Source organism: Aulonocara sp. 'chitande type north' Nkhata Bay, linkage group LG18 (assembly GCF_057382095.1).
Source record: "Aulonocara sp. 'chitande type north' Nkhata Bay isolate Kocher_YH1m ecotype deep benthic linkage group LG18, A_spYH_male_GT1.1, whole genome shotgun sequence".
NCBI classification, from domain to species: domain Eukaryota; kingdom Metazoa; phylum Chordata; class Actinopteri; order Cichliformes; family Cichlidae; genus Aulonocara; species Aulonocara sp. 'chitande type north' Nkhata Bay.
Genome location: NC_141361.1, coordinates 3,295,512 through 3,317,403, shown reverse-complemented (window position 1 = coordinate 3,317,403; position 21,892 = coordinate 3,295,512). Strand labels below are relative to the sequence as shown.

General features: G+C 41.6%; 1 protein-coding gene across 1 annotated transcript in view; it reads right to left on the bottom strand.

Moving 5' to 3' along the window:
• Nucleotides 1–21,892, bottom strand: part of tmeff1a (transmembrane protein with EGF-like and two follistatin-like domains 1a) — a 106,702-nt gene that overhangs the window by 18,847 nt on the left and 65,963 nt on the right. The window contains exons 4-6 of the mRNA XM_086271859.1: nt 13,717–13,746; nt 1,318–1,414; nt 326–474 (exon numbers count right to left, since the gene is read on the bottom strand). Coding sequence (XP_086127985.1) covers nt 326–474; nt 1,318–1,414; nt 13,717–13,746 — 276 coding nt within the window. The remainder of the gene's footprint in view (nt 1–325; nt 475–1,317; nt 1,415–13,716; nt 13,747–21,892) is intronic.

The window sequence follows — 21,892 nt, the reverse complement described above, 5'->3', positions numbered from 1 at the left end:
GAGTTACAGTTACAGCCTCATTCTGTGATTTAAGATGAGATTAGCTTCAACGCGTCAACCTGAGCAGCTTTAAACTGCCCACAGAGCTCGTGTAATGCAATCGTGTAATCTCGTTAGGTCTTATGGGGAGGGATAGCTCAGTAGGTAGAGTGGTGGCCCCATGATCGGAAGGTCGGGGGTTCGATTCCCCTGAACAGCTACCCTGAGGTACCCCTGAGCAAGGTACCGTCCCTACACACTGCTCCCCGGGCGCCCAATGGCTGCCCACTGCTTCACTGAGTGAATGGGTTAAATGCAGGACCAATAAAGTACACTTTCTTCTTACCGGGGCACCTGCCCAGGTGTTTGACATCGATCTGCTCCTGCTTCATGCACGAGGCCTCTCTGACCAGGCAGGGGTTGTTGTAGGAGTTTCCGTCAGTGGCGCACACCGGGTTTTCATTGTGACCGCTGCAGTCGATGTTACATATGCACCTAAAGGGAGGAGAGGAGTCGAGTCAGGAGAATAAATGTTGTGTCTTCAGTCTGAACGCGTCTCTGCCACACAATCATTAACTGAAGTGCGTTTAGAGGAACGAAGACGCTGCTCATTAGTCCTCCACAGACCGGCTGCAGATACAAAGAACTAATTTCAATCCCTTTCAAGAACTCCTTCACTCGTGATTAATGGTTTCAAATTTACTCCCAGAGTTCAATGGTGGGACCTAAAAAAAGAACTTTTTGACTCTTATTTCAGTCGATTTATAGTCTTGTTTCGCTACGCTTAATAAGTCAAGTCGAGTTCATTTATGTAGCCCAATATGCCTGGAAGGGGATTGCAATCGATACAGTATAAAAAGCCTGTTGTCCTTAATCAGATCAGAATATCTCCCTTAAAAAACAACTTATAGGTAAAAATATGGAGGAACGCTCACAGAGAGAAGCAAATATATTGCTCACATAGAAATCAGGACCTTTATTTACCTCAACTACAAAAGTCAAACGGCCTTGGAGACGGATCTTATTTGTAAATCTCTCTCTGTGTAAGTCTGTAAAAGCCTCACTTCAGTTTATTTAAGTGGATTTTTCCAGTGTCATATATTTTATTCCTAGAGCAGCTTTGCATGATTGACAGCCCCAAATAATCCTTCTTTATCTCATACCGGGCCTCAGTTTATCCTGTCTGAAACAAGCTGTAAGCTAACTCTATATGATTGGCTGCCGCACACAAACAGAACAGGAGACAAAAAGTGAAGCTTTGGTGTTGTTGGTGTCAGTTTGTATTTACACAAACCTCGGGGGTGAGCTTCGTATGAATGTTACGAGTCGAACACTCACCAGACGTCCTCCGAGTCTTCGTCACACTCTGCTCCGTATTTGCATGTGCTGCACTTGGTGAACTTCTTCCCGACGTCTGAGCCCGAGCCCTCGTCGTCTGAAAGACACAAAGAAGAAAAACTTTAAGTATGAGTGTGCCTTTAAACAATAATGATTATTAATCAGTGTCTTTTCACTTTTTGTAAATCGCTTTGGACCAAAAGACGGTGCAGTGAGCAGTGAGATATACCAAAATGTACCAGTATTATTCACGGAGGCATTAGCTCAATTTTCTACAAAAATCACACACTGGTATCATGTAGCTATATGGAGCATTTTTTTTAAAGGAACACACACATTAGATTCCTTAGGGGTCATTTTGAGACAGGACCCCCTTTCAATAAACAGTCGCTACGGGAAAATGTTGTTTCCCAACCAGTAGGTGACTATCTGGAAACCACTGGGTGGAACCTACGGGTTGCTGGCAGTCGCTAATGGGAAGCCAACTGTTGCACCAAAAACTTTGTTGTGATTGCAACTTCTCCTTTGACGGAAGTGTGTGTTACCACTGAAAGCACATTTCAAGAAATGCGGCTTTTACTTTGAAGGTGAGCACTCCCCATTTCTGGTCACATTTCTCGAGCGTCGCTGCAGCTCAGAAAGGAAATGAGCAACTGCAGGAATCTGCCAGCAAAAAAGCAATCGCACTCTCAATAGAAACCAATCATCAACTAGTGGGGGAAGACACAATTTTCCCTTGCAACTAGTGATTACCAGATGGTTGCTGACCAGTGTTTTTATGTGGGACCAAACCTTAGGCCAGCAGTGTCCAACTCCAGGCCTCGAGGGCCGGAGTCCTGCAGGTTTTAGGTGTATCCTTGATCCAACACCTGGTGGTGAAAGTTTTCAGTAAAACAAAAGCTCAGGTCACAGTGATTCACTCTGATCCAAAAGTTCAAGGCCTGAACTACGATACATGCAGGGTTTGTTTCTACTCTTAACTCTGTATGAGGTCAAAGAGGGGAGATTTCCCTAATATGGTCATGTCAGGCACAGGAAGTCCCACCACCTTCTGTTTATCTGGTGCCTTAAAGAGAGCTAAAACAGCTTGTTTCATGCTGCAGGTGAAGCAGAATAGGCCCTCTGTGCCACACTGAGTACTGGTGAACCAGACCTTGACCTGTTTGCTCTTCCAACACATGAACCCAGAACCTGTGACTGTTTAAACACAGTTATAACGTCTGAATAAATTCAGCTTCACTTAAAAGTAAAGACGGGTTGTAAAGGAGGAGCCATGGTGTTGTTGTTGTACACTGTTACTGAGGAGCAGAGACGAGAGCTTGTACTGTGAAAAGTGTGCCGTTATTCACCTGTGACACTCTGCTTGTTGTTTCTCCAAAAAACTCGTTTTAATTTCAGCGCGCCGTCTGTTTTGCTCTGCTGGCTGTGAAACTCTTTATTCATCACTTTCCCCTCATACTTAGCTTTTATTATTATTATTTGTGCACATCTTTCCAGAACAGAAACCTGATTTCATTTCAAAAACAACCTCCAGCTCACATCAGCTTCTGTTCCGGTGAGCGCCGCCGTGCCCTTAACGCCGCAGGCGCCGTTTTCCACCATCAACACGCGACACGGCTCACGCGCTTTTCTATCAGACACAGCTGAACGTGTGAAGAGGCTCCCGAAGCTTATTGGCCAAATGGAAACAGAGACAACGCGTTATCATCTTATGATATTATTATTATTACCATTACAGGGGGATGCGTTTAATACCATCTCGCATGACGGCGTCTATTTTCCAGCAGGGAGCGAGTTCAGAGCAGATGAGGCGGTAACAACCCACAGCATCAAATATCAAAGAGCCGCGGGGATTATCCCAACCCGCCTTTCATCAAGGGAGCAGTTTTCATGATTCATCAAGTGTAATTTTGTCATGTAATAGAGGAAAAGCTCAGAGCCATCAAGGGGACGGAGAATAATCCGCAGGAAATGTAATGAGCATCCTCAAAGCTGCGCCCGGAGCCATTAAAACATCTATTCAACCTTAAAATCCAAAGAAAGGTGAGATCAGAGCTGCAGCTCCACTGCAAACAAGCAGCACCCTCAAAAACACTGGAAATAAAACACGAGTACACGTATAAGCAAAAGAGCCTTTACTCCAAAATCACAGTGTTGGACAAAATCACCAACACTCGTCTTTAAACCTTCAGTCTACTCTGATTAATACACAAGCAGGAGATTTAAATTTACTATGATCCAAAATCAGGATTTAAAATAAAAAAATCAGAAAAGGAAGAATCATGTAAAGATTTCAAGGAAGCTTTAAATTGTAAGTGAAAAAAGTCCTTCAGCACTAGAAGTTGCTTTTGAAACTGACCCCAGAGGATTTTATTTTGAAGGGTTTTCATGTAGGATGACATCAGATGATAATCCGTTTAATCTAATTCTGCACCTGCATCAGATTCATCCTCACTGATTACCTCGTATCCAAGTTTGAAAGATCACATGTTCCTTTCTCCTTCTAATTTTAAAATCTTATGAGAATTACTAGATTTTTCTATTGTTGTCAGTGTTTATTGTAATGACTTCATGCAGCCCATTTGCAGTACCTTCATGGCCCGCTGCGGGGCTGCGGGCCACACTTTGGGAATCACTGATTTTGTTAATTTGATTTGGTCCAAATCTAGCTCGACGTTTTATTACTTGTTTAAAAAGATGCTGAAAAAGTGACTTCGACGTATCACAGACTTTTAGGTTTGGCTGAAAGGTGAATGATGAAGTCGCCTTTTTAGGATGCGGGAAGATCTCCGTATGCATACAAAGCCTCTGAGCAATTTTCTACTCTGATGGTTCCTGAATGATGTGAAAGGCCAAGCTGGGCTTTAGTGGTTGCGGCTGCTTAGAATGCTGCCCCGCAGAGCCACACCTGATGGATGGTGGGTGGGTCCAACCACATGCTAAATAACTGCATTCAGTTTGGTGCAAAACGCTAACTAGTCAGTCTCAATCAAACACAGCTTTGAACAAAAACACGACTGTAACAGGAGCATAAACACAGCAGTGTCTCGAGCACTCACCAACACTTTTATTGTCTCAACAGACTTTAAAACCACAGCAAACACTGCAGTGGAGACATATACGGTACAGCGCTCATATTGTCATACTGCTTTCCTTTAAATGACTGTTCGCCTTAACCCTTAAATCTAAGCAGATGAGAGGTTGTGAGTGAATCAGTCCAGATCATCATCGTTCAGTTCAACGATGCAAAGACATCTGCTTTGTCTGTCTGTGAAACGTTACACAAAACAGCTCCACTGTTCACTTTCAAGGAAGCGAGCATCTGTCCGCACATGTCGCACATCTGCAACCGTTACTGTGAAATGTTGGTTTCACTTAACGGGAGCTGGTCAGCTGACACGTCCACCATCTTGGCATTATTATGAAGGAGGACTGTGGCAATATCTGAGTTTTAGTAAGCAAGTCTAGTTTATTTATGAAGTGTTTTTCACAGACATGCACAACAAAGTACAAAAAAACTGTAAAAACTATAAAATCAAAACCAAAAGAATAGAAATATTCACAGACTGAAAGGTTTCGTCCTCCGTGTTCTTCAGTCTCTGAAGAGATGAACAAAGTCTGAGCCTGCGATTGAAGACTGCGAGCTGCAGTGTGTTTAAGAGAGGCTGGGATTAAAAGATTGTGGCTCAGGAGGCAGCGCAGGAAAGGTTGGTGGTTCAATCCCAGGCTGCTCTAGTCTGCCAAAGTATCTTTAGGCAAGATACTGAACCATCTGAGAGTGATGTTAGATAGAAAGCATGCAGACGTAAGGTATGCTGTACAGAGCATGATATAAGAACCAGTCCGTCCTAAAATCTCTCTTGAACTCACTCAGTAGTCGGTAGTCTGGCTGCGACGCTGGAAACACGATTTCTCTAAACAGGGCGTTCCAGTGTTCGTATCGCTCGTTACAGACACATTTATAGAAGCTTTAAATAAAAAAGTATAATTAAAATTCCTGTTTGTTTAAAAAACAAACAATTACAGTGTTATTTAAAGTATTATCCTCTGTGGTTTATTAACACAGCCAGACGCTGCTGTTTTATTATTAATGTGTGGCAGCCAGATAACAGCTGGCCACTCATTAAAAAAAGGTGATGCCTCTCTGACAGCCTGTAGCATGTTCACAATATTATGTCCACCTCGAGACACACAGAGCTGCATTATGAGTAAGGATGGAGAGGTCGCGCTCTTATTATTTCTCACTTATTGCAAGATTTCGACAGCAAAAGCATGATTAAAATGACTGGTGAAGACAGACGCTGCAGTGTGTGTGTGTGTGTGTGTGTGTGTGTGTGTGTGTGTGGGCCTGCTGGCTGACAGATTGGCCTGCTGTGTGTGGATGTATTGAACACGGAGAGCTCAGCTGGGGCTCGGAGGCTGCCGATCGATTGACGGGGATCTGCAGCAGAGAGGCTCCTTTGTTTCTGTTCAACTCAGCTGACAGCAGGACGCTGCTGCTCCAAGCCGTCTCCACCCACAGCCAGAAACACAGCGACTGCACCAACAGCTAAAGCCTCCTCATATCCACACAGTGTCACATCTGGACTTTCGTGTTTCATCATTGAACGGGTGTAGAAGTGGTGCTCTCTCTGTGTATGAGACTTTGTGTCTGCATGCATGCACATAGTTTATGTAAAGACAAATTCATACACGGCGCAGGTACCAGGCTGTGTACAGAACCACTCTTAACAGTGAAGGAACTACACATCCCATAATGCACTGCAAATGCAAGATTCTAACGCAAATGACTTCCAGTATTCTTATGCAAAGTGATTCAGTATCATAGTGTTTAGTATAGTTTTAGTCTGGTGTGTGTCTGTACCTGTTTATATATCTTTGTGGGGACCAAAAGTTGGAATGTTACTATAGTTGTGGGGACCAACAGTCACAGCCCAAAGTGTCTGTCCTCACGAGTTTGAAGGCATTCTTGAGACTCAAAATGTGGTTTTAGTGTCAAGGTTACAATTAGGTTATTGTTAGGTTTAGGCTGAGGGTTAGGGATTTACTTTTGATATTTAGGGTAAGCGGCTAGGGAAAACATCATGTAAATTACATGTCCTCACTAAGATATCAAAACGAGAATGTGTGTGTGTATACTGAAGTAAAGTACACATGTGTAAACCGTGTTTTGTTCCCGAGTTCAATCACCGCTCTAATTGTTTCTCAAATTTCATGCTTGCCACTGGGTTTAAACATTGCCATGGTAATAGCCACCTCCATTAATCAGACAAGTCAGTGTTTCAACTTAGAATTGTGGGTAGAGTAGTTCTTTTCCCTGACATCACAAATAAAACGTTGATATCTTCGAGACTTGTGTTTTCTACAGGAGCATCTACAGCCGTTTCACTGTTGTGACTGTAAATAAGTCTAGTTTAGATGGTTACAGCTCATAATTATGACATAGTGGGCGTCTCGCTTTTTTTTTTTTTTTTAGAATTTTGTCATTCAGATATTATAAAGTTCAGGATACTCTATGTGTCATGTCTCCTTTCATAGAGGATTTCATAGATGTTAGCGAGGTTAGCCACGGTTGAATTACGTCACAGCTAAATCTCACATCTTTTGGATCCATCCTCATGTAGAAATCAGTCCACGTGCTTCATCCTATCCTCTGGCTAATGTTAGCTAACAGTAGCCAAACACACCCGTAACACAGAAAGAAAAAGCTAGCTATCCAACATAGCTAACCATAACTTTGTTGCTAACATCATCAGGATGTTATCAGCTGGTTATTTTTGCCCTCATGAGAAGTTATGTGTGGATGCTGCTCGCTGTTGACAAGAGGTTTTGAGGTAAAACACATGGGAGCAGCTTTAAACATCCCATTGGTTTGGATTTCTGTGGAAAACCCATCTTTGTGGAGTCTTTCATTTAGAAATCAGTCCTCAAGCTTTCCAAGGCAACTGAGAGTCAAGGAAGGCGCCATTTCTTTAAGCTGCGCTACAATCGATTCACACTTTAGCATTAATAAAAATAATTTAACACACGAAAAATATGAAATAGTAAAAGATCCACTGAATCTGATTTTCTGATCATCCAAACCTTAAACCGGTTTTGTGTCCAGAAGTGGACAGAGATCAGGTCTTCATCCTCCCCCTCATCATCACAGCGCTGACATCTGTTCAGTTTCAGACCAGGAGGCATCGAGGTTCAACACACACACACACACACACACACACACACACACACACACACACACACACACACACACACACACACACACACACACACACACACACACACACACTACAGAGGCAGGAGAAGGCTAATTAGACGTCGACAGAAAAGGTTAAAGTATCAAACTGACAGCTCAGGGTGGAGGCCGAAAGCAGCAGGTCGCCACCCGTGAATCATCCACAGCATCATGTGTTTAATCCAGCGTCTGTTATCATGAAACTAATACGTTTAGCATGACTGCAGATCAGGACAGATGTGACAGTCAAAGACAAAGGAAGGAAACAATAAGCTTTAAATGATTAATGTGACACAGAATTAAAAACTATAAATTATATTCCAGCTACTGTGCGATCAGCGCTGACGCTTAGTGCCAAAAATGCCTCTGAGAAGTTAATGGGTTTGTTGAAATGAAACCGTGTGCGTGACTCGAGCGGCGGAGGTATTTCTGTTCTAACGCAGACGTTATTTATTGGATGAATTATTCACGCCTTGTACAGCTGATTTGTTTGTTGTTGTTTGTGAATGTCAGGCTTCGTTTTATCAGTCCCGAGCAGATGCACTCGCTCCTCCTGTGAAATGGTGTGAAAAACTGCAGTGACCTGCTGTTACGGAGCCTTTTCATTCAGCCGTGTATTTGTGAGCTGAGGTGACTCACAGGTTCTGTATTTTCCAGCTTATTAACTAAAAACTTTCATTAAAAAGTTTTTTTAAGGCTGCAAATTAGATGTAGATTACAGGATACAGGTATATTCTTGCTTGTTGCATTTAAGCTGTTTAAAAGCTTAAATAAACATGAAGTTAGTATGGATTTCCTTCCAGTCACTATAGATCGAGTTGGCTTTGTTTTAGTTAAAGATTTGTCTCACTGACCTGTAAATAATGTGACTTTATTAGGTGATTCTCAGCTGTTTATGGTTTATGTTTGTAATGCACGAACCTTATATTTCTTTCCTTATCTAACGTTAAATGTTAAAGCTATTTTCTCAAAAGCTCATATATAATAAATGTATATTTAATGACTTAACCAAGAAGCAGAAACTTCTTTGGAAACCCATTTAGCTGCAATTTAGAGCTAAATCACAGCTGCTATTTAGTTGCTATTACAGCTGCAATTTACTGCTAAAAAAGGTCATGCACTGAAATGATAGATTTTTCCTTTCCTTTGCAGATTACCTGGAAAATACTGAAATAAAATTTCAAACTGCTAAGAATGGAGGGGAAAATAAATCTCATCGCGTATGCTCATATATGAACGAACCCACGGCCTGACACAGGGTTAAATCTGGCTTTGCAGATGCAGAAGCGTCGTGTTAAGACTGGTTAGTGGACAGTTTAAGGTTTCTAAGTTATTGGGGTGATCGTGGCTCAAGAGTTGGGAGTTCGTCTTGTAATCGGAAGGTTGCCGGTTCGAGCCCCGGCTCGGACAGTCTCGGTCGTTGTGTCCTTGGGCAAGACACTTCACCCGTTGCCTACTGGTGGTGGTCAGAGGGCCCGGTGGCGCCAGTGTCCGGCAGCCTCGCCTCTGTCAGTGCGCCCCAGGGCAGCTGTGGCTACAATGTAGCTGCCATCACCAGTGTGTGAATGTGTGGATGACTGGATATGCAAAGCGCTTTGGGGTCCTTAGGGACTAGTAAAGCGCTATATAAATACAGGCCATTTACCATCTGGACAGTCATTCCCAGAATGAAGAATGCTGGAGCCCAATTTTATGGACGTTTTGGATCTTCTAGTGCAGGAGTGTCCAACTCCAGGCCTCGAGGGCCGGAGTCCTGCAGGTTTTAGATGTGTCCTTCATTCATCACAGCTGATTTAAATGGTTAAATGACCTCCTCAACATGTCTTGAAGTTCTCCAGAGGCCTGCTAATGAACTAATCACTTGATTCAGGTGTGTTGACCCACAGTGAAATCTAAAACCTGCAGGACACCGGCCATCGAGGCTGCAGTTGGACACCGTTCTAGTGAGTCTTTTGGCGAGTGTGATCTTTCATCAGCAGCTTTCATTTTGTCTCACCACGGCCATCGCTCCATTTAAAACTGTGTGGTGCCACTGCTGTACCCCAAATCATGACCCTCTTGATTGGGAGTCGTCTGAAGGCCGTGTCCTCTGCTGTCATCACCAGTAATCTTGGAGTTGTGTTTGATTAGTCCCTGACACCAATCTAAAGCAGAGCTCTACATGCCTGTTTTTACAATCTCAGAATTTTTAGTTGATTGCGTTTCTAAAGAGGAGCTTGCTCATGCACTAATGTAAATGTATGTAATCCTGTATCCACTTTGGTAATTTGAATCTTTCTCACTCAGTAAATCTGCCCTGGATTTCTCACAGACAACTTCAGCCAGCAGGTCAAACACACGGTGTCGTATCACCGCAGTACTAACGCTCCTGCCACAACTTCACAGCTACTGTCACTGTTTACAATTAGAGTTTCTCACCTACGGAGCATGTCACTGTCAGGATCACAGCTGTGTGGTTTCTCAAGTTCTTCGACTTTAAGACGAATGTTTGTTCCACGGCCCATCGATACGGGGTGATGACGTTTCCAATGGCCCTCAAACACTGCCGGTAAACTTGCTGTCGTCTCCTGACAGTCAGTGGCGGCTGGACGATCCACATTCACCCAGCATGGACTGGAATTGATTTACATTTGTGCAGAGATTTTGCAAATAATCGCACCACGAGAAAACCGCTCTGGCTTGGTCAGACACACAGTAATAATGTCTCTGCTTAAACAATCTGACCCACTCTGGATGAATTTTTACAAACTGCCCATCGTTTATAAGGACAAAGCTTTTCAAGCTGGTTTACAAGAGCAACAATTGCTGCTTTTTCTAACATCTACAGATGGGTTTGTTCTCGTTGAGTCACTCTGTGCTGCACTATTGTCAGTAGGGCAGCACAGCAGTGAAAATACATTTTAACGGCCAATGAACAAAATATTTAAACAGCTGAGTGCAAGTAAAAAATATGTTGAATGGTTAAATTCGAACGCAAGTCTGCTTCTTTGTGTTTGAATCCAAAGCTTTGTGCAGACACATTTGTCAGTCAGCCTTTACCAAAGAGAAAACCAAGCCTTTAAACTTGAGCTGTAACAATTTGACCCTCAAAAAATGAACATGAAAGCAGCAAAGCCCAAAGAAAATTACAAATTACAGTGGAGAAGAAGGACTTGGCATCATCATGTCTCCCAATCAAGTCGAAATTATTCACACGGATGATCTGTGAGGAAGGAAAATCACCACATCTCCACGTAATCATTCAAATCACTCTTCATAAAGAACTTATCAGCCCTGAAGGGAACCTTTCAGATTTTAAAGGACAGACATTACACATGAATAGGGTAAAATCTTTTACCTAACAGATCTCATTAGAAAACTCTGCCAGTTGGTTGACCTACTTTAAGGGCATATTTTCTTACCTACTTTCTCTGATTTATTTAGTAGAGACTGCATCCTTCTGAATTCAGCAAGCATCAGTCTCCAGCTCACACCGGAGCAGTTTTCCATCATGGAAAAAGGTGGACTGCCATCTCAGGATGGAGAGGAGCTGCTGCCTCAAGTTAAGGAGTTCAAGTATCTCAGGGTTCATACGTAGGGGAGGAGTGGAGCAGGATATTGGTGGACAGATTGTCTACTGTGGTAAAGAGAGCTGTGAAGGCAGAGTTGCTGGTTTATTGGTTGATCTATGATCCTATCCTCCTCTGTGCCCACGAGCTTTAGGCACTGACTAAGATAAACAACAGAATAGAATCTGCTTTGGATTTCATTAAAAAGTTCTCCAGACTGTTTCACATCTGTCATATGTGCTCAGGGTGAATCTGCTCTCACTCATTCACAGCACAGGGCGCCAGTGGTGGATCTGCCAGTTCTGGTATTCTATGGCACAACTAGAGGAGTGATTCTCAAACTGTGGTACATGTACCACTTGTGGTACTTGGGCTCTCTCTGGTGGTAGGCGGGAAATCTCCAATGTTTTTAAAGATTAAATAATGTACCATTGTGGAGGTATGCAAAGATGACACAAGAGTTTCCGAAGCTCTTCTGGCAGCCTGAGTCGACCAAAAATGTCTCCCCGAGCGTGAGTCCTCTATGAAGAGCAGCCTTTCCTTATCGCCAAAGGTTGCGGCTGTTACAAAGCGCTGGGTCTTAAAGTTTCCCTGGGTCTTAAAACTGCAAAGGCGGCACAGCGTTGTCACGCTGATGCTTAAAACACTGCCCTTTTCCGCGGTGCCACCGCGCTGCGATCCCAGCCACCATCGATGAGTTGAAGGCCCCCGGGAGAATCGGTGGTGGTGCAGTAGATGCTGTCGGTGAGTCGGGAACTATCGCCTGGATGCCGAAGCACCTGGTTGCCAGGAGAATCTGATCCGCTTCTGCGAGTGAGCGGTAATCCTTCGCGGCCAGCAGCGGGGAGTTGGCAAGGCCAGCTCGCACCGGCACCTGTCAGAGGAAGACGTGAGTGAAGAGGAATCCGCCGTCATCCTAGCAAGGACAGCGTACTCTCCGTGGGCTCGAGAGCGGTACCATCACCCAAGCCCGAGAGAGAGAGGAGTTTCTCAGCCGTTCTGCATCGGAGAGGGAATAGCGCAGCACCAGCAGAGCCTTGAGAGCGGTGTATCATCACACGGCGGGTGGACAGCGGATCCAGCAAGGCCACCGCAGGATGGTATTTCGTGTCATCGGCTGAAACGCCACGAAGACCAAACTGAGCTTCGACATGCACAAACCAGGAAGGCCTGGAAGGCTGCCACAGCAAAAATTAAAACGTGCAGCTCTGCTATCACTTCCAACATAAATGAAGACAGAAAAATAAACAGCAGCGACGCTTGTAGGGTTACTGAAGTCGGGCTAGCTGGTATACAATGAGGTGCTGCGTGGTGGCTAGCTACACAGCTATGGCTAGCATAAACACAGTGAAGCTGGAGGATGAACGCTAACTTTTTTCAATTAAATGACAGTCTTAATAAAGCGGAGTAGTTTGGACAGACAGCGGTCCTGCTGATGGGTTGAGGGCCTTCTACGGTCCTGCCCAGCTCTCCTAGAGTAACTGCCTGTCTCCTGGAGAGACAGATATTGATGTACCATCCTGGAGGAGCAAACTCTGTAGGGCCCAGGTATCACTTCATGATACCATTAGTGACACTGACGGCCAAACTAGTGAAAAAACAGCGAAAAACGATGAGGAGGGAAAACGTGTCAGCGCTCTCTACGTCTAAAAACTGCTCCTGTTTTTGGGGTTGTCTCATTGCTGCCTTTCTTGTGCACCCGTTATAAATTTCATTAACACTAAAGCAGCTGGAAGTGATTAACAACCCCCTGTGATACTTACCTGACCAGATCAATACAACAGACGTTTGATTGAAATGATGAAGTTGAGGTTCCTCAGTCGATGACTTACATAAAGGCTTAGTTTGTAATGTATAAAATTGTATGTTTGAATATAAACGAGTTATTCTCATCATAAATGCACACAGATTTGTGCACATGTACAGTTAACAAAGTGAAATAAAGAACTAAATGTGTGTTTTAGTCAATTTTATTCTGCATGTCACATGCAGCCATGATTTACTGTTAGGAAACAAGTTAACAGGTGTGAACATGTTTAAAGAGCTGCCGTTAGTTTTCCTAACCTTTTCTAATCCTCCATGGATCAGCTCTTCCATCTCCTGCTGCTCAGAGGCCCCGCCCACATGCAGATGGCAGCGGATGGTGGAGGTACTGCCTCTCGAGCAGCCGCCTCCAATTAAAACCCCTCCAGCAGCCAAATTAAACAACAAACACTGTGGTCCGTGCTCACAGATGGTTGCAAAATGTCTCTGTTGCCAAATTTGGCAACAGCGAGGCTTTAAGCTCGACTCCCACAGGACAGACAACACCATTGTGTTCTTCAGGGAGGACTTAATGAAACCTTTATTAGAGGAGTTAACATTCAGGGCTGCAGAGGCACAGAAGGACTCACAGAGGCAGAATAAACGGTTCTGCGTGGAGGGGTTGTTCAGCCACGTTTTGACCTCAGTGATTAGTTTCTTCATATCACAGACGGCTCACAATACAAGCAGTTAATGTTTGTGCAGGGCAGATAACGACTCTGCTGTAATTGATTTGTGTTTGACTTTCACCCGCAGCAGAAGTGAAGCAGGAAATGAAATCTTTAAATAGCCCAGTGAAAGACAGACACTCACCGTCTCCGTCTCCTGAACCAGAACCGGGATCTGCGAAGACACAAGAGACACAAACCATCAGATTTCTGCTTGTTATTAAACCCTTAAACCAACCGTCTCCTGGACGGGAAGCCATGCAGCTTTTTAGTTCCTTTAGTGGTTTATTATATAAAGATCTTTTATTTAAGATATGTGCTTTTACAAACTTCATGTATAAAGTTGTTATTTATTGTAAACCCGACTAGAATTTGCAGCCCTGAACATCCAAGGGAAGATTTCAGATATATGCAAATGCCCTCCATGTTACGGATTCATAAGACTGTATGACTTTTGGGCTTTTTAAAAAGAAATCAATTCCATTACTGACTGATGATGAATTTTCGGTGTGGGCTTGAGCAGGTTTGCAGCATTAAAGCCACTGTTACTGCGATTATCAGGGACTTTGAACATTATTGAAAGAGGTGTGCATGTAAAAATTGTCACTACCATACAGTAAGTGAAAATAAACCTTGGAGATGTTCCAGGGAGTACGCGTACCACTTGTGGTACTTGGGCTCTCTCTGGTGGTAGGCGGGAAATCTCCAATGTTTTTAAAGATTAAATAATATACCATTGTGGAGGTATGCAAAGACGACACAAAAGTTTCCGAAGCTCTTCTGGGAGCCTGAGTCAACCAAAAAATGTCTCCCCGAGCGTGAGTCCTCTATGAAGAGCAGCCTTTCCTTATCGCCAGAGGTCGCGGCTGTTACAAAGCACTGGCGGGCTGGTTTCCCTGGGTCTTAAAACTGCAAAGCCAATTAGTCCAATCCAGTTTCAGTGGATTGGACTAATTGGTACTGGTATAAACAAGAACCAGACCCATTTATATAGCATCAGTACACAGTCACCTACGAGCAAAAACCTGGAGATGGTCGAAAGGAAGAACTCCCGTTCAACAGGAAGTGACCTCCAGCAGAACCGAGCTCATAGACTCTACTTGGATAGACCACCCAAGTGACTAATTTTAGCATTTTTTTTTATATTTTCAGTGATAATCATGCAAATCATGATCTATTGTTTTGTGTGAATAGCCTCAATGGTTCTGCTTTGATTTACTCAAACCAAGTACTAAATCAAACCCCATAGTTAGTAAAAATAACGCTATTTCACTCAGGGGGACTACAAACTTAAATATTGTTCCATCTATGAGATTTATCAATGGGTTGTGCCTAAAGGCATCAGGTGAGCCATCGGGTTAAAAAGAGCTACAAACCAAGAGCTTATAATTTCCAAATTTGAACAGAAATGAACCAAAATATACTTCAAGCATAATTCAAATGTTTAAACCGGCACAAACATATAAAGGCTGACACATGAAGCTGCAAACATTTGTACTGAACCCCAAAATCAGGGCTATTGATCTTGTACTCATTGATCAACTTTCATTCATTCATCCATTAACAGAGCAAATACATGTCAATCATGGTACAGCAGGTACAGGTATGTGGATGTAAGGGTGTATTCCTCTCTGGCAGCAGGTTTAAATAAACAGGATTATGTTTGCGGCGCCTCGTTGGCTCAGACCTGCGGCTCCATCAGGAAATTGACTGACAGCATAAAACTTGGCACGTCTGCCTCGAATTAAGAAATGGACGCCGCGTTTGGAGTTTCTGGCACGCAGCTGCTGCTGCATTAAGAAATGGACACCGGCTGCTTTGTTCAATTAAATTTCACCTTTAGCTGCTTCACTTCTTTACAAAGTCATGATGAGATTGTTTTTCATGGGAAAGCAGGAAGAAATGGTCCAAGAGTGGGTACAGATATTAATGGTTCTGTCAGTATGGTATTGATTAAACGTTAAGAGTTTGGTTGCAAACTGTAGGTGGGACTCTGCTTCAACCTCTTAAAAGCAAAAAAACAAAAAAAACAAAACATCAGTGGGTGAGGGAGATGTTAATTTAGTAAAGAGAAAATTATTTAATGTTCAAGGTGAAGGGTTTAAATCTTTTTCCAAAATCAGTGAGCAGTGGGGCTTGTTCTTTGATGCACTATTTTATGACCAGTATTCAGTGTTTGTAGTCATGTGACTGCTAATGACATGACATTAAGTGTAAAGAGAGCATAAAGAGACATTGTAGACCGATCTGCAACCACAGGCCAAAAAGGGAACGTTCCCAGTTTCTGTTTGGTGTCCAAGTTTTTCAGGTCAGCTAATAGTTTTTGGCTAGCTAGCCAAATAACATCTCTAATCACATAATATATTTTCATAATAATAACCATAGGTAGCAAAACACAGTTAGTCAGCTAGCTAGAATTAAATTGATAAAGTAACTCACAGTAAAGTATACTCTATTCCAGGAGTTGAATTAGCCAACCACATCTATATTAACATAGTTTGCTAAATAAGAAATCTTAAAGCATGTTTGTGTCAGCTGATAGCCACCTTCATGTGTCCACTTGCTGATATTACAAGGAGAGAATCCAGATAATGAAAAGATCCCGGGTGTGGTGAAGTTGCTTCCTTGTACAGGACTCAGAAAATCATCTTAGGATCAGAAGGTGCTTGATCCCTTACGTAGCACCTAGCTAGCTAACTTTAGCTAAACTTGCTAACATTGTTATTAGCAAAATGCTATCTGAAGCTACAGCAGTGGGGTTTTTTTGTAGTTATGTGGGGTTTGTGAGCTGAGAGACAGCCTTTTATTGACATTTGTTTGACATTTAATCATCTGTAAGCTAATATCATATATTTTAGCATCAAAACTGAACTGAGTTCTTAAAATCAGTCCACAGCCTGTCAGAGAAGTCAAAATGTTACAGTTACAATCTGTTCTAACACTGAAAAAAAAAAAGAACTTGTGAAAACAAGTTACCCAACATACATTTTATGAAATAATGCATTTATAACCACACTTCTGTGTCCTTCATGGTTTAGTTTGATTTCCTACAATCTAATCAAAACCTATAAAACAAGAGCTTGAAACAGACGTTTGTTGGAAACGGGTCTATCAGGGATTTAATTAGATAAACGAAACATTACAACGCTGTATTGATTTGCTGGGGGGGAGATTTAGTTATACATGAGCGCAGAGCACACTTTAGAAACTGATAACAAGTAATGATTAGAATTGCACTAGATGAGACAAAGAAAGATAAATCACGGAAATATATGCACCGTGGGTAACGAGAGGAGTCAGTTGGTACAGATTGGAAAATAATAAGGAACACGAGTGAAAGTCATACTTTTTTTTCTAAAATCAATTTGGCCTAACTTGAAATAAGAATATAAAACAGAAGCTAATGATCCCTGCTGGGAAATGCAAGGAAATCAGCTGTCAGTCAGACCCCACTGCGCTCACTGACCTGCCGCCATATTTAGCCTATATATGAAAGAGCGATGGGTAACAAACTAACAAGGAATGAAAGTAATTACAGGTGGGAGAAATATACTGAACTCTAAACCTGTTTTTACTGTTTAATTCATACATGATGTGACAAAAGAACAAATAATCCATAGTCCACTGTCATTCCCACACAGCAAATTCAAAAGTGTTAAATGTTTTGGTGTTAGTAGTCTTCTTGCAAAAGTAGAGTTTATTTTACTCTAAGTAGAGTCACATTCTTTTAATGTAACTCTGAGGTGTAAAATGATAGTAGTTAAAATCGAGTGTTAAAAATGAGTGTTTCTATTTCAAATCTGGAGGTGTTACAATGGAAACATTAACTCTTGAACTCTTGAACTCCAACAGGGGCTATAACACCAATAGAGTAAATTCACAGACTCCGCCCCCAGCACCATAGGCTCCAAACGAAGCTGGAGTGAAGCCGTTTCAGAACATTTTGCTCTACATATTTGAGTTGTTTGCCATGCTTGGTAAATCATTTTTTCAAAGATTGTTTCAATTATTATTATTATCTTTTACTTCTGTGGCTCTTTGGAGTTGAGACAAAGCTGTGTGAAAGGCATTAGCCATGTTGCTCGGTGATAGCATAATATTCTGTTTTAGCTAGCTGAAAGGTATTGTTTGCGGGCAAATACCACAGCCTTGAAAAACAGCTTGCATGTGAATTTTCAGTCAAACTTTTGGTCAAATACACCTAAAACAATGTCTAGATAGTGAAATGTTGGTATAATGGTGCCCACATCAAACATTACTGTGTCTGATGTGGGCTTATCTGATCATTACTGTGTTTTCTTTGAAAGTAAAATCTCAGCCCACACAAATATATCAACAGCAGTGATCACAAAACGGTGTATAACTGAAGACAGTAGTGAGATCTTTAACCAGGTCTTCCCATTAACACCTGACCTGTCCAAAGGTTCAGTCAATGAGCTCGTCAATAGCTTTAATGCAAAAATGTTAAATGTAATGGATACTATTGCCCCCATTAAGGTGAAGGTTATCTCTGGAAGGAAAAAGTCTCCATGGAGAAACTCCACACTAGTGAAAAATGAAAAAAGAGAGTGTAGGAAAGCTGAGCGCAGATGGAGAAAAACAAACCTCCAGGTTCATTATGACATCTATAAAGAGAAACTTCACAATTATAATTTACAACTGAGGAGTGCAAGAAGGTCCTACTTCTCTGACATCATCACTAAAAACAGCCATAATGCTCGGGTCTTATTTTCTACAGTTGACAGGCTAACAAACCCTCCTGTGCCAGTGGCAGCTGAACTTCATTCGACCATGGCCTGCAATGACTTTGCCAAATTCTTCACAGACAAAATCAAAAAGATTAGACAAGCAGTTGGTACATCAACAGCAGATCCAGGATATGTACTGTGTCCACCGAAAAACTGTTTAAACACCATCAAACAGTTTGACCCTATTAACAGCAAAGACCTGGAGGACATCTTAGGTCAACTGAACTCCTCCTCTTGCTGTTTAGATGTCCTGCCAACAAGTTTTTTCAAAAAGGTCTCAAAGACTTTGGAGTCAGACCTGTTACAGATCGTCAACTTTTCCTTAATGTCAGGTGTGTTTCCAGAACCACTAAAAACTGCTGTAATCAAACCTATACTGAAAAAGGACAATCTTGACAAGACACAAATGAAAAACTACAGGCCGATCTCAAATCTCCCATTTTTAAGTAAGATAATTGAAAAAGCAGTTTCTCAACAGCTCAATTACTTCTTAAAACAGAATAACTGCTACGATGCCTTCCAGTCAGGTTTTAGACAGAATCACAGCACTGAAACCGCTCTGACCAAAGTGTTCAATGACATATGTCTGAACACAGACAGTGGAAAAATGTCAGTCCTAGTTTTACTGGATCTCAGTGCAGCATTTGATACAGTTGACCACAACATATTACTCAAACGACTGGAGAACTGGACAGGTCCTTCAGGAACTGTACTAAACTGGTTCAAAACATACTTAGAAAACAGGAAATACTTTGTATCAATAGGTAACTTCACATCCGAGCAGACAAGTATCACATGTGGAGTTCCCCAAGGTTCCATCTTGGGACCCCCTCTGTTTAACATTTACATGCTCCCACTGGCACAGATTATAAAGAACAACAAAATAAACTACCACAGCTATGCAGATGACACACAAATATATATCACAATGTCACCAGGAGACTGAGGCCCTGTACAGGCTCTTGGTAAATGCATTGAGGAAATTAATGACTGGTTGTGCCACAATTTTCTCCAGCTAAACAAAAACAAAACTGAAGTAATAGTCTTTGGCGCCAAAGAAAAACGATTACAGGTCACCAGAGAACTTCAATCTATACATCTAAAAACCACAAACCAGGCGAGAAATTTGGGTGTAGTGATGGATGCAGACCTAAACTTAGAAAAACACATTAAGACAATAACAAAGTCAGCTTACTATCACCTCAAGAATATATCAAGGATAAAAGATCTGATGTCTCAACAGGACCTGGAAAAACTAGTCCATGCATTCATCTTTAGTAGGCTTGATTACTGTAACAGCATCTTTACAGGTCTACCTAAAAAATCAGTCAGACAACTACAGCTCATTCAGAACTCTGCTGCTCGAGTCCTCACTAAGACCAAAAAAGTGGACCACATCAGTCCAGCTCTGAGGTCTTTACACTGGCTGCCTGTCCGTCAGAGGATAGACTTTAAAGTTCTGATGCTGGTCTATAAAGCTCTGAATGGTTTAGGACCAAAATACATCAGTGACCTCCTGACCCAGTATGAACCTTCCAGATCCCTCAGGTCATCTGGATCCGGTCTTTTATCAGTTCCCAGAGTCAGAACCAGACACGGAGAAGCTGCATTCAGCTTTTATGCTCCTTATATCTGGAACAAACTCCCAGAAAGCCTCAGATCAGCTGAAACACTCAGTTTATTTAAATCCAGGTTGAAGACTCACCTGTTCTCAGCTGCATTTGAATAAAGCACCAAATCCACACTTTTAAGCTTAAATTTCAAAACTTACACTAACTACTGATCTTATCTATTTCTGATTTTATCTGTTTTGATTTTATATACTGTTTTGTTTGTTTGTTAAGCTTAAATTTCAAAACTTACATTAACTACTGATTTTATCTACTGTTCTGATTTTATCTGTTTTGATTTTATATACTGTTTTGTTTGTTTGTTTGTTTGTTAAGTGGGTTTAGAGCTCTGGGTAGCTCCCCAGCTGGGTCTAGACTGGGTCTAGAGAGTATTTTAAATTCAGGGAATTTAAAATAGAAAGTAGCTCGTCCACAGAAGGACTGGTAGCTCCCCTTACGATAAGGGTTCAGATCGCGCAAACAGGTGTGAAATGTGTGTGTTTAGTTAGTTTGTTTGCTTGTTTTAATCAATTTTAAATCATGCTTTTTATTTGTTTTTGTTTCTAATGTCTCTGTAAAGCACTTTGAATCACCTTGTTGTTGAATTGTGCTATACAAATAAATTTGCCTTGCCTTGCCTTGCCTTGCCTACTTGAAGCCTGAAAACGATCTCCCATAAAAAAAAACAAAAACGAGCAAACAGCAGTAGCAGACGTCCTGACTGGATTCTACGTTAGCATAGATCCCTCCAGAGTTTTGTGCACACGGTTTAGGTAAAAATGAAAAAGGTTGAGGTTTTACATTTAGTTCAGTATTACCTGTTGCCTGTGTCCTTGTCTTTTGGGAAAATACTTTATACAAGTAATGGCTCAAAAAGGATTCCTTTTTTTTTTTAACTGTGCTGCAATTGATTACTGGATTATTTGTGTCATTAATTAGTGTCAACTAATTTTTATTCAATCTCCACATAGGATATGCTTGTGAAGATGGAATATGGGGGAGAGCAGAAGTGCGTTGCAGTTCCACAAAGTGATGAATGAAGGACATGCATATTGTATTTTGTATTTATTGAAATAAGTGATGAGATGCTGTTATTTGCATTGTTATTTGCATTTACCAGCTCACCTATGTCAGACCTTTTGATAAACAAAATTCTAATGAAAGTGAGAACATGTATACTGTTACATCTTTCAGAAAATGTTTTGAAATTGTGGTGCACAGTTCAGAATAAATGTTTTTCAAAAACCATTGCATCTTTTTAGTAAATGTTTATTTCCAAAAGAAATTTCTAGAAGTTCAGAACAGTAAAATTCCCGCTTTTTAGAATGAATTAGAAGATAACTCTTACGTAGTTAAACTAAAATACTCTTTGAGAGTTAATATATAAACTCTTAACACCTAGTTAGCATTAGTAAGTGTTAAATTATCAACTCCAGACAGATTTGGTGTTTAACACTAAATCAGAGTTAACGTACCAACTCTCCAAAAAGAGTTAAATTAACACTCTCTGGTGTGGACCCATATAGACACTTTAATAGTGTTGAAATCTTTTTTTTTTTTGTTGAAATCAAATCTGACAGTGTTAATTTGGACATGCTGGATTTGCTGTGCAGGACATCTAATACTTGACTGAGTTTGTCAAAGTCATTGATTTTCACAGACGCAGACACGTGGTGTTCCTGAAACGATTTTGTTGCCTTTTCTGACTTTGGGTAAATTTTATTCCTCAATTAAATTGAAATGGTCGGGTCATATTAAGATTCGCCATGCACTGTTATTAACTTAAGAGACATAAAACTACAGTAAACGTAGTTTCTCTGTAAACTTGAATATTTAAACATTGGACTCTCAGCTTTGAACAAACCTCAAGTGGCCATTGGAGGGACTGCAGTTTATGGTGTTTCACTGCTCGGTTGGCGTAGACTGAAGAGAATGTTTATAAATGTGTGAATGTGATATTTTT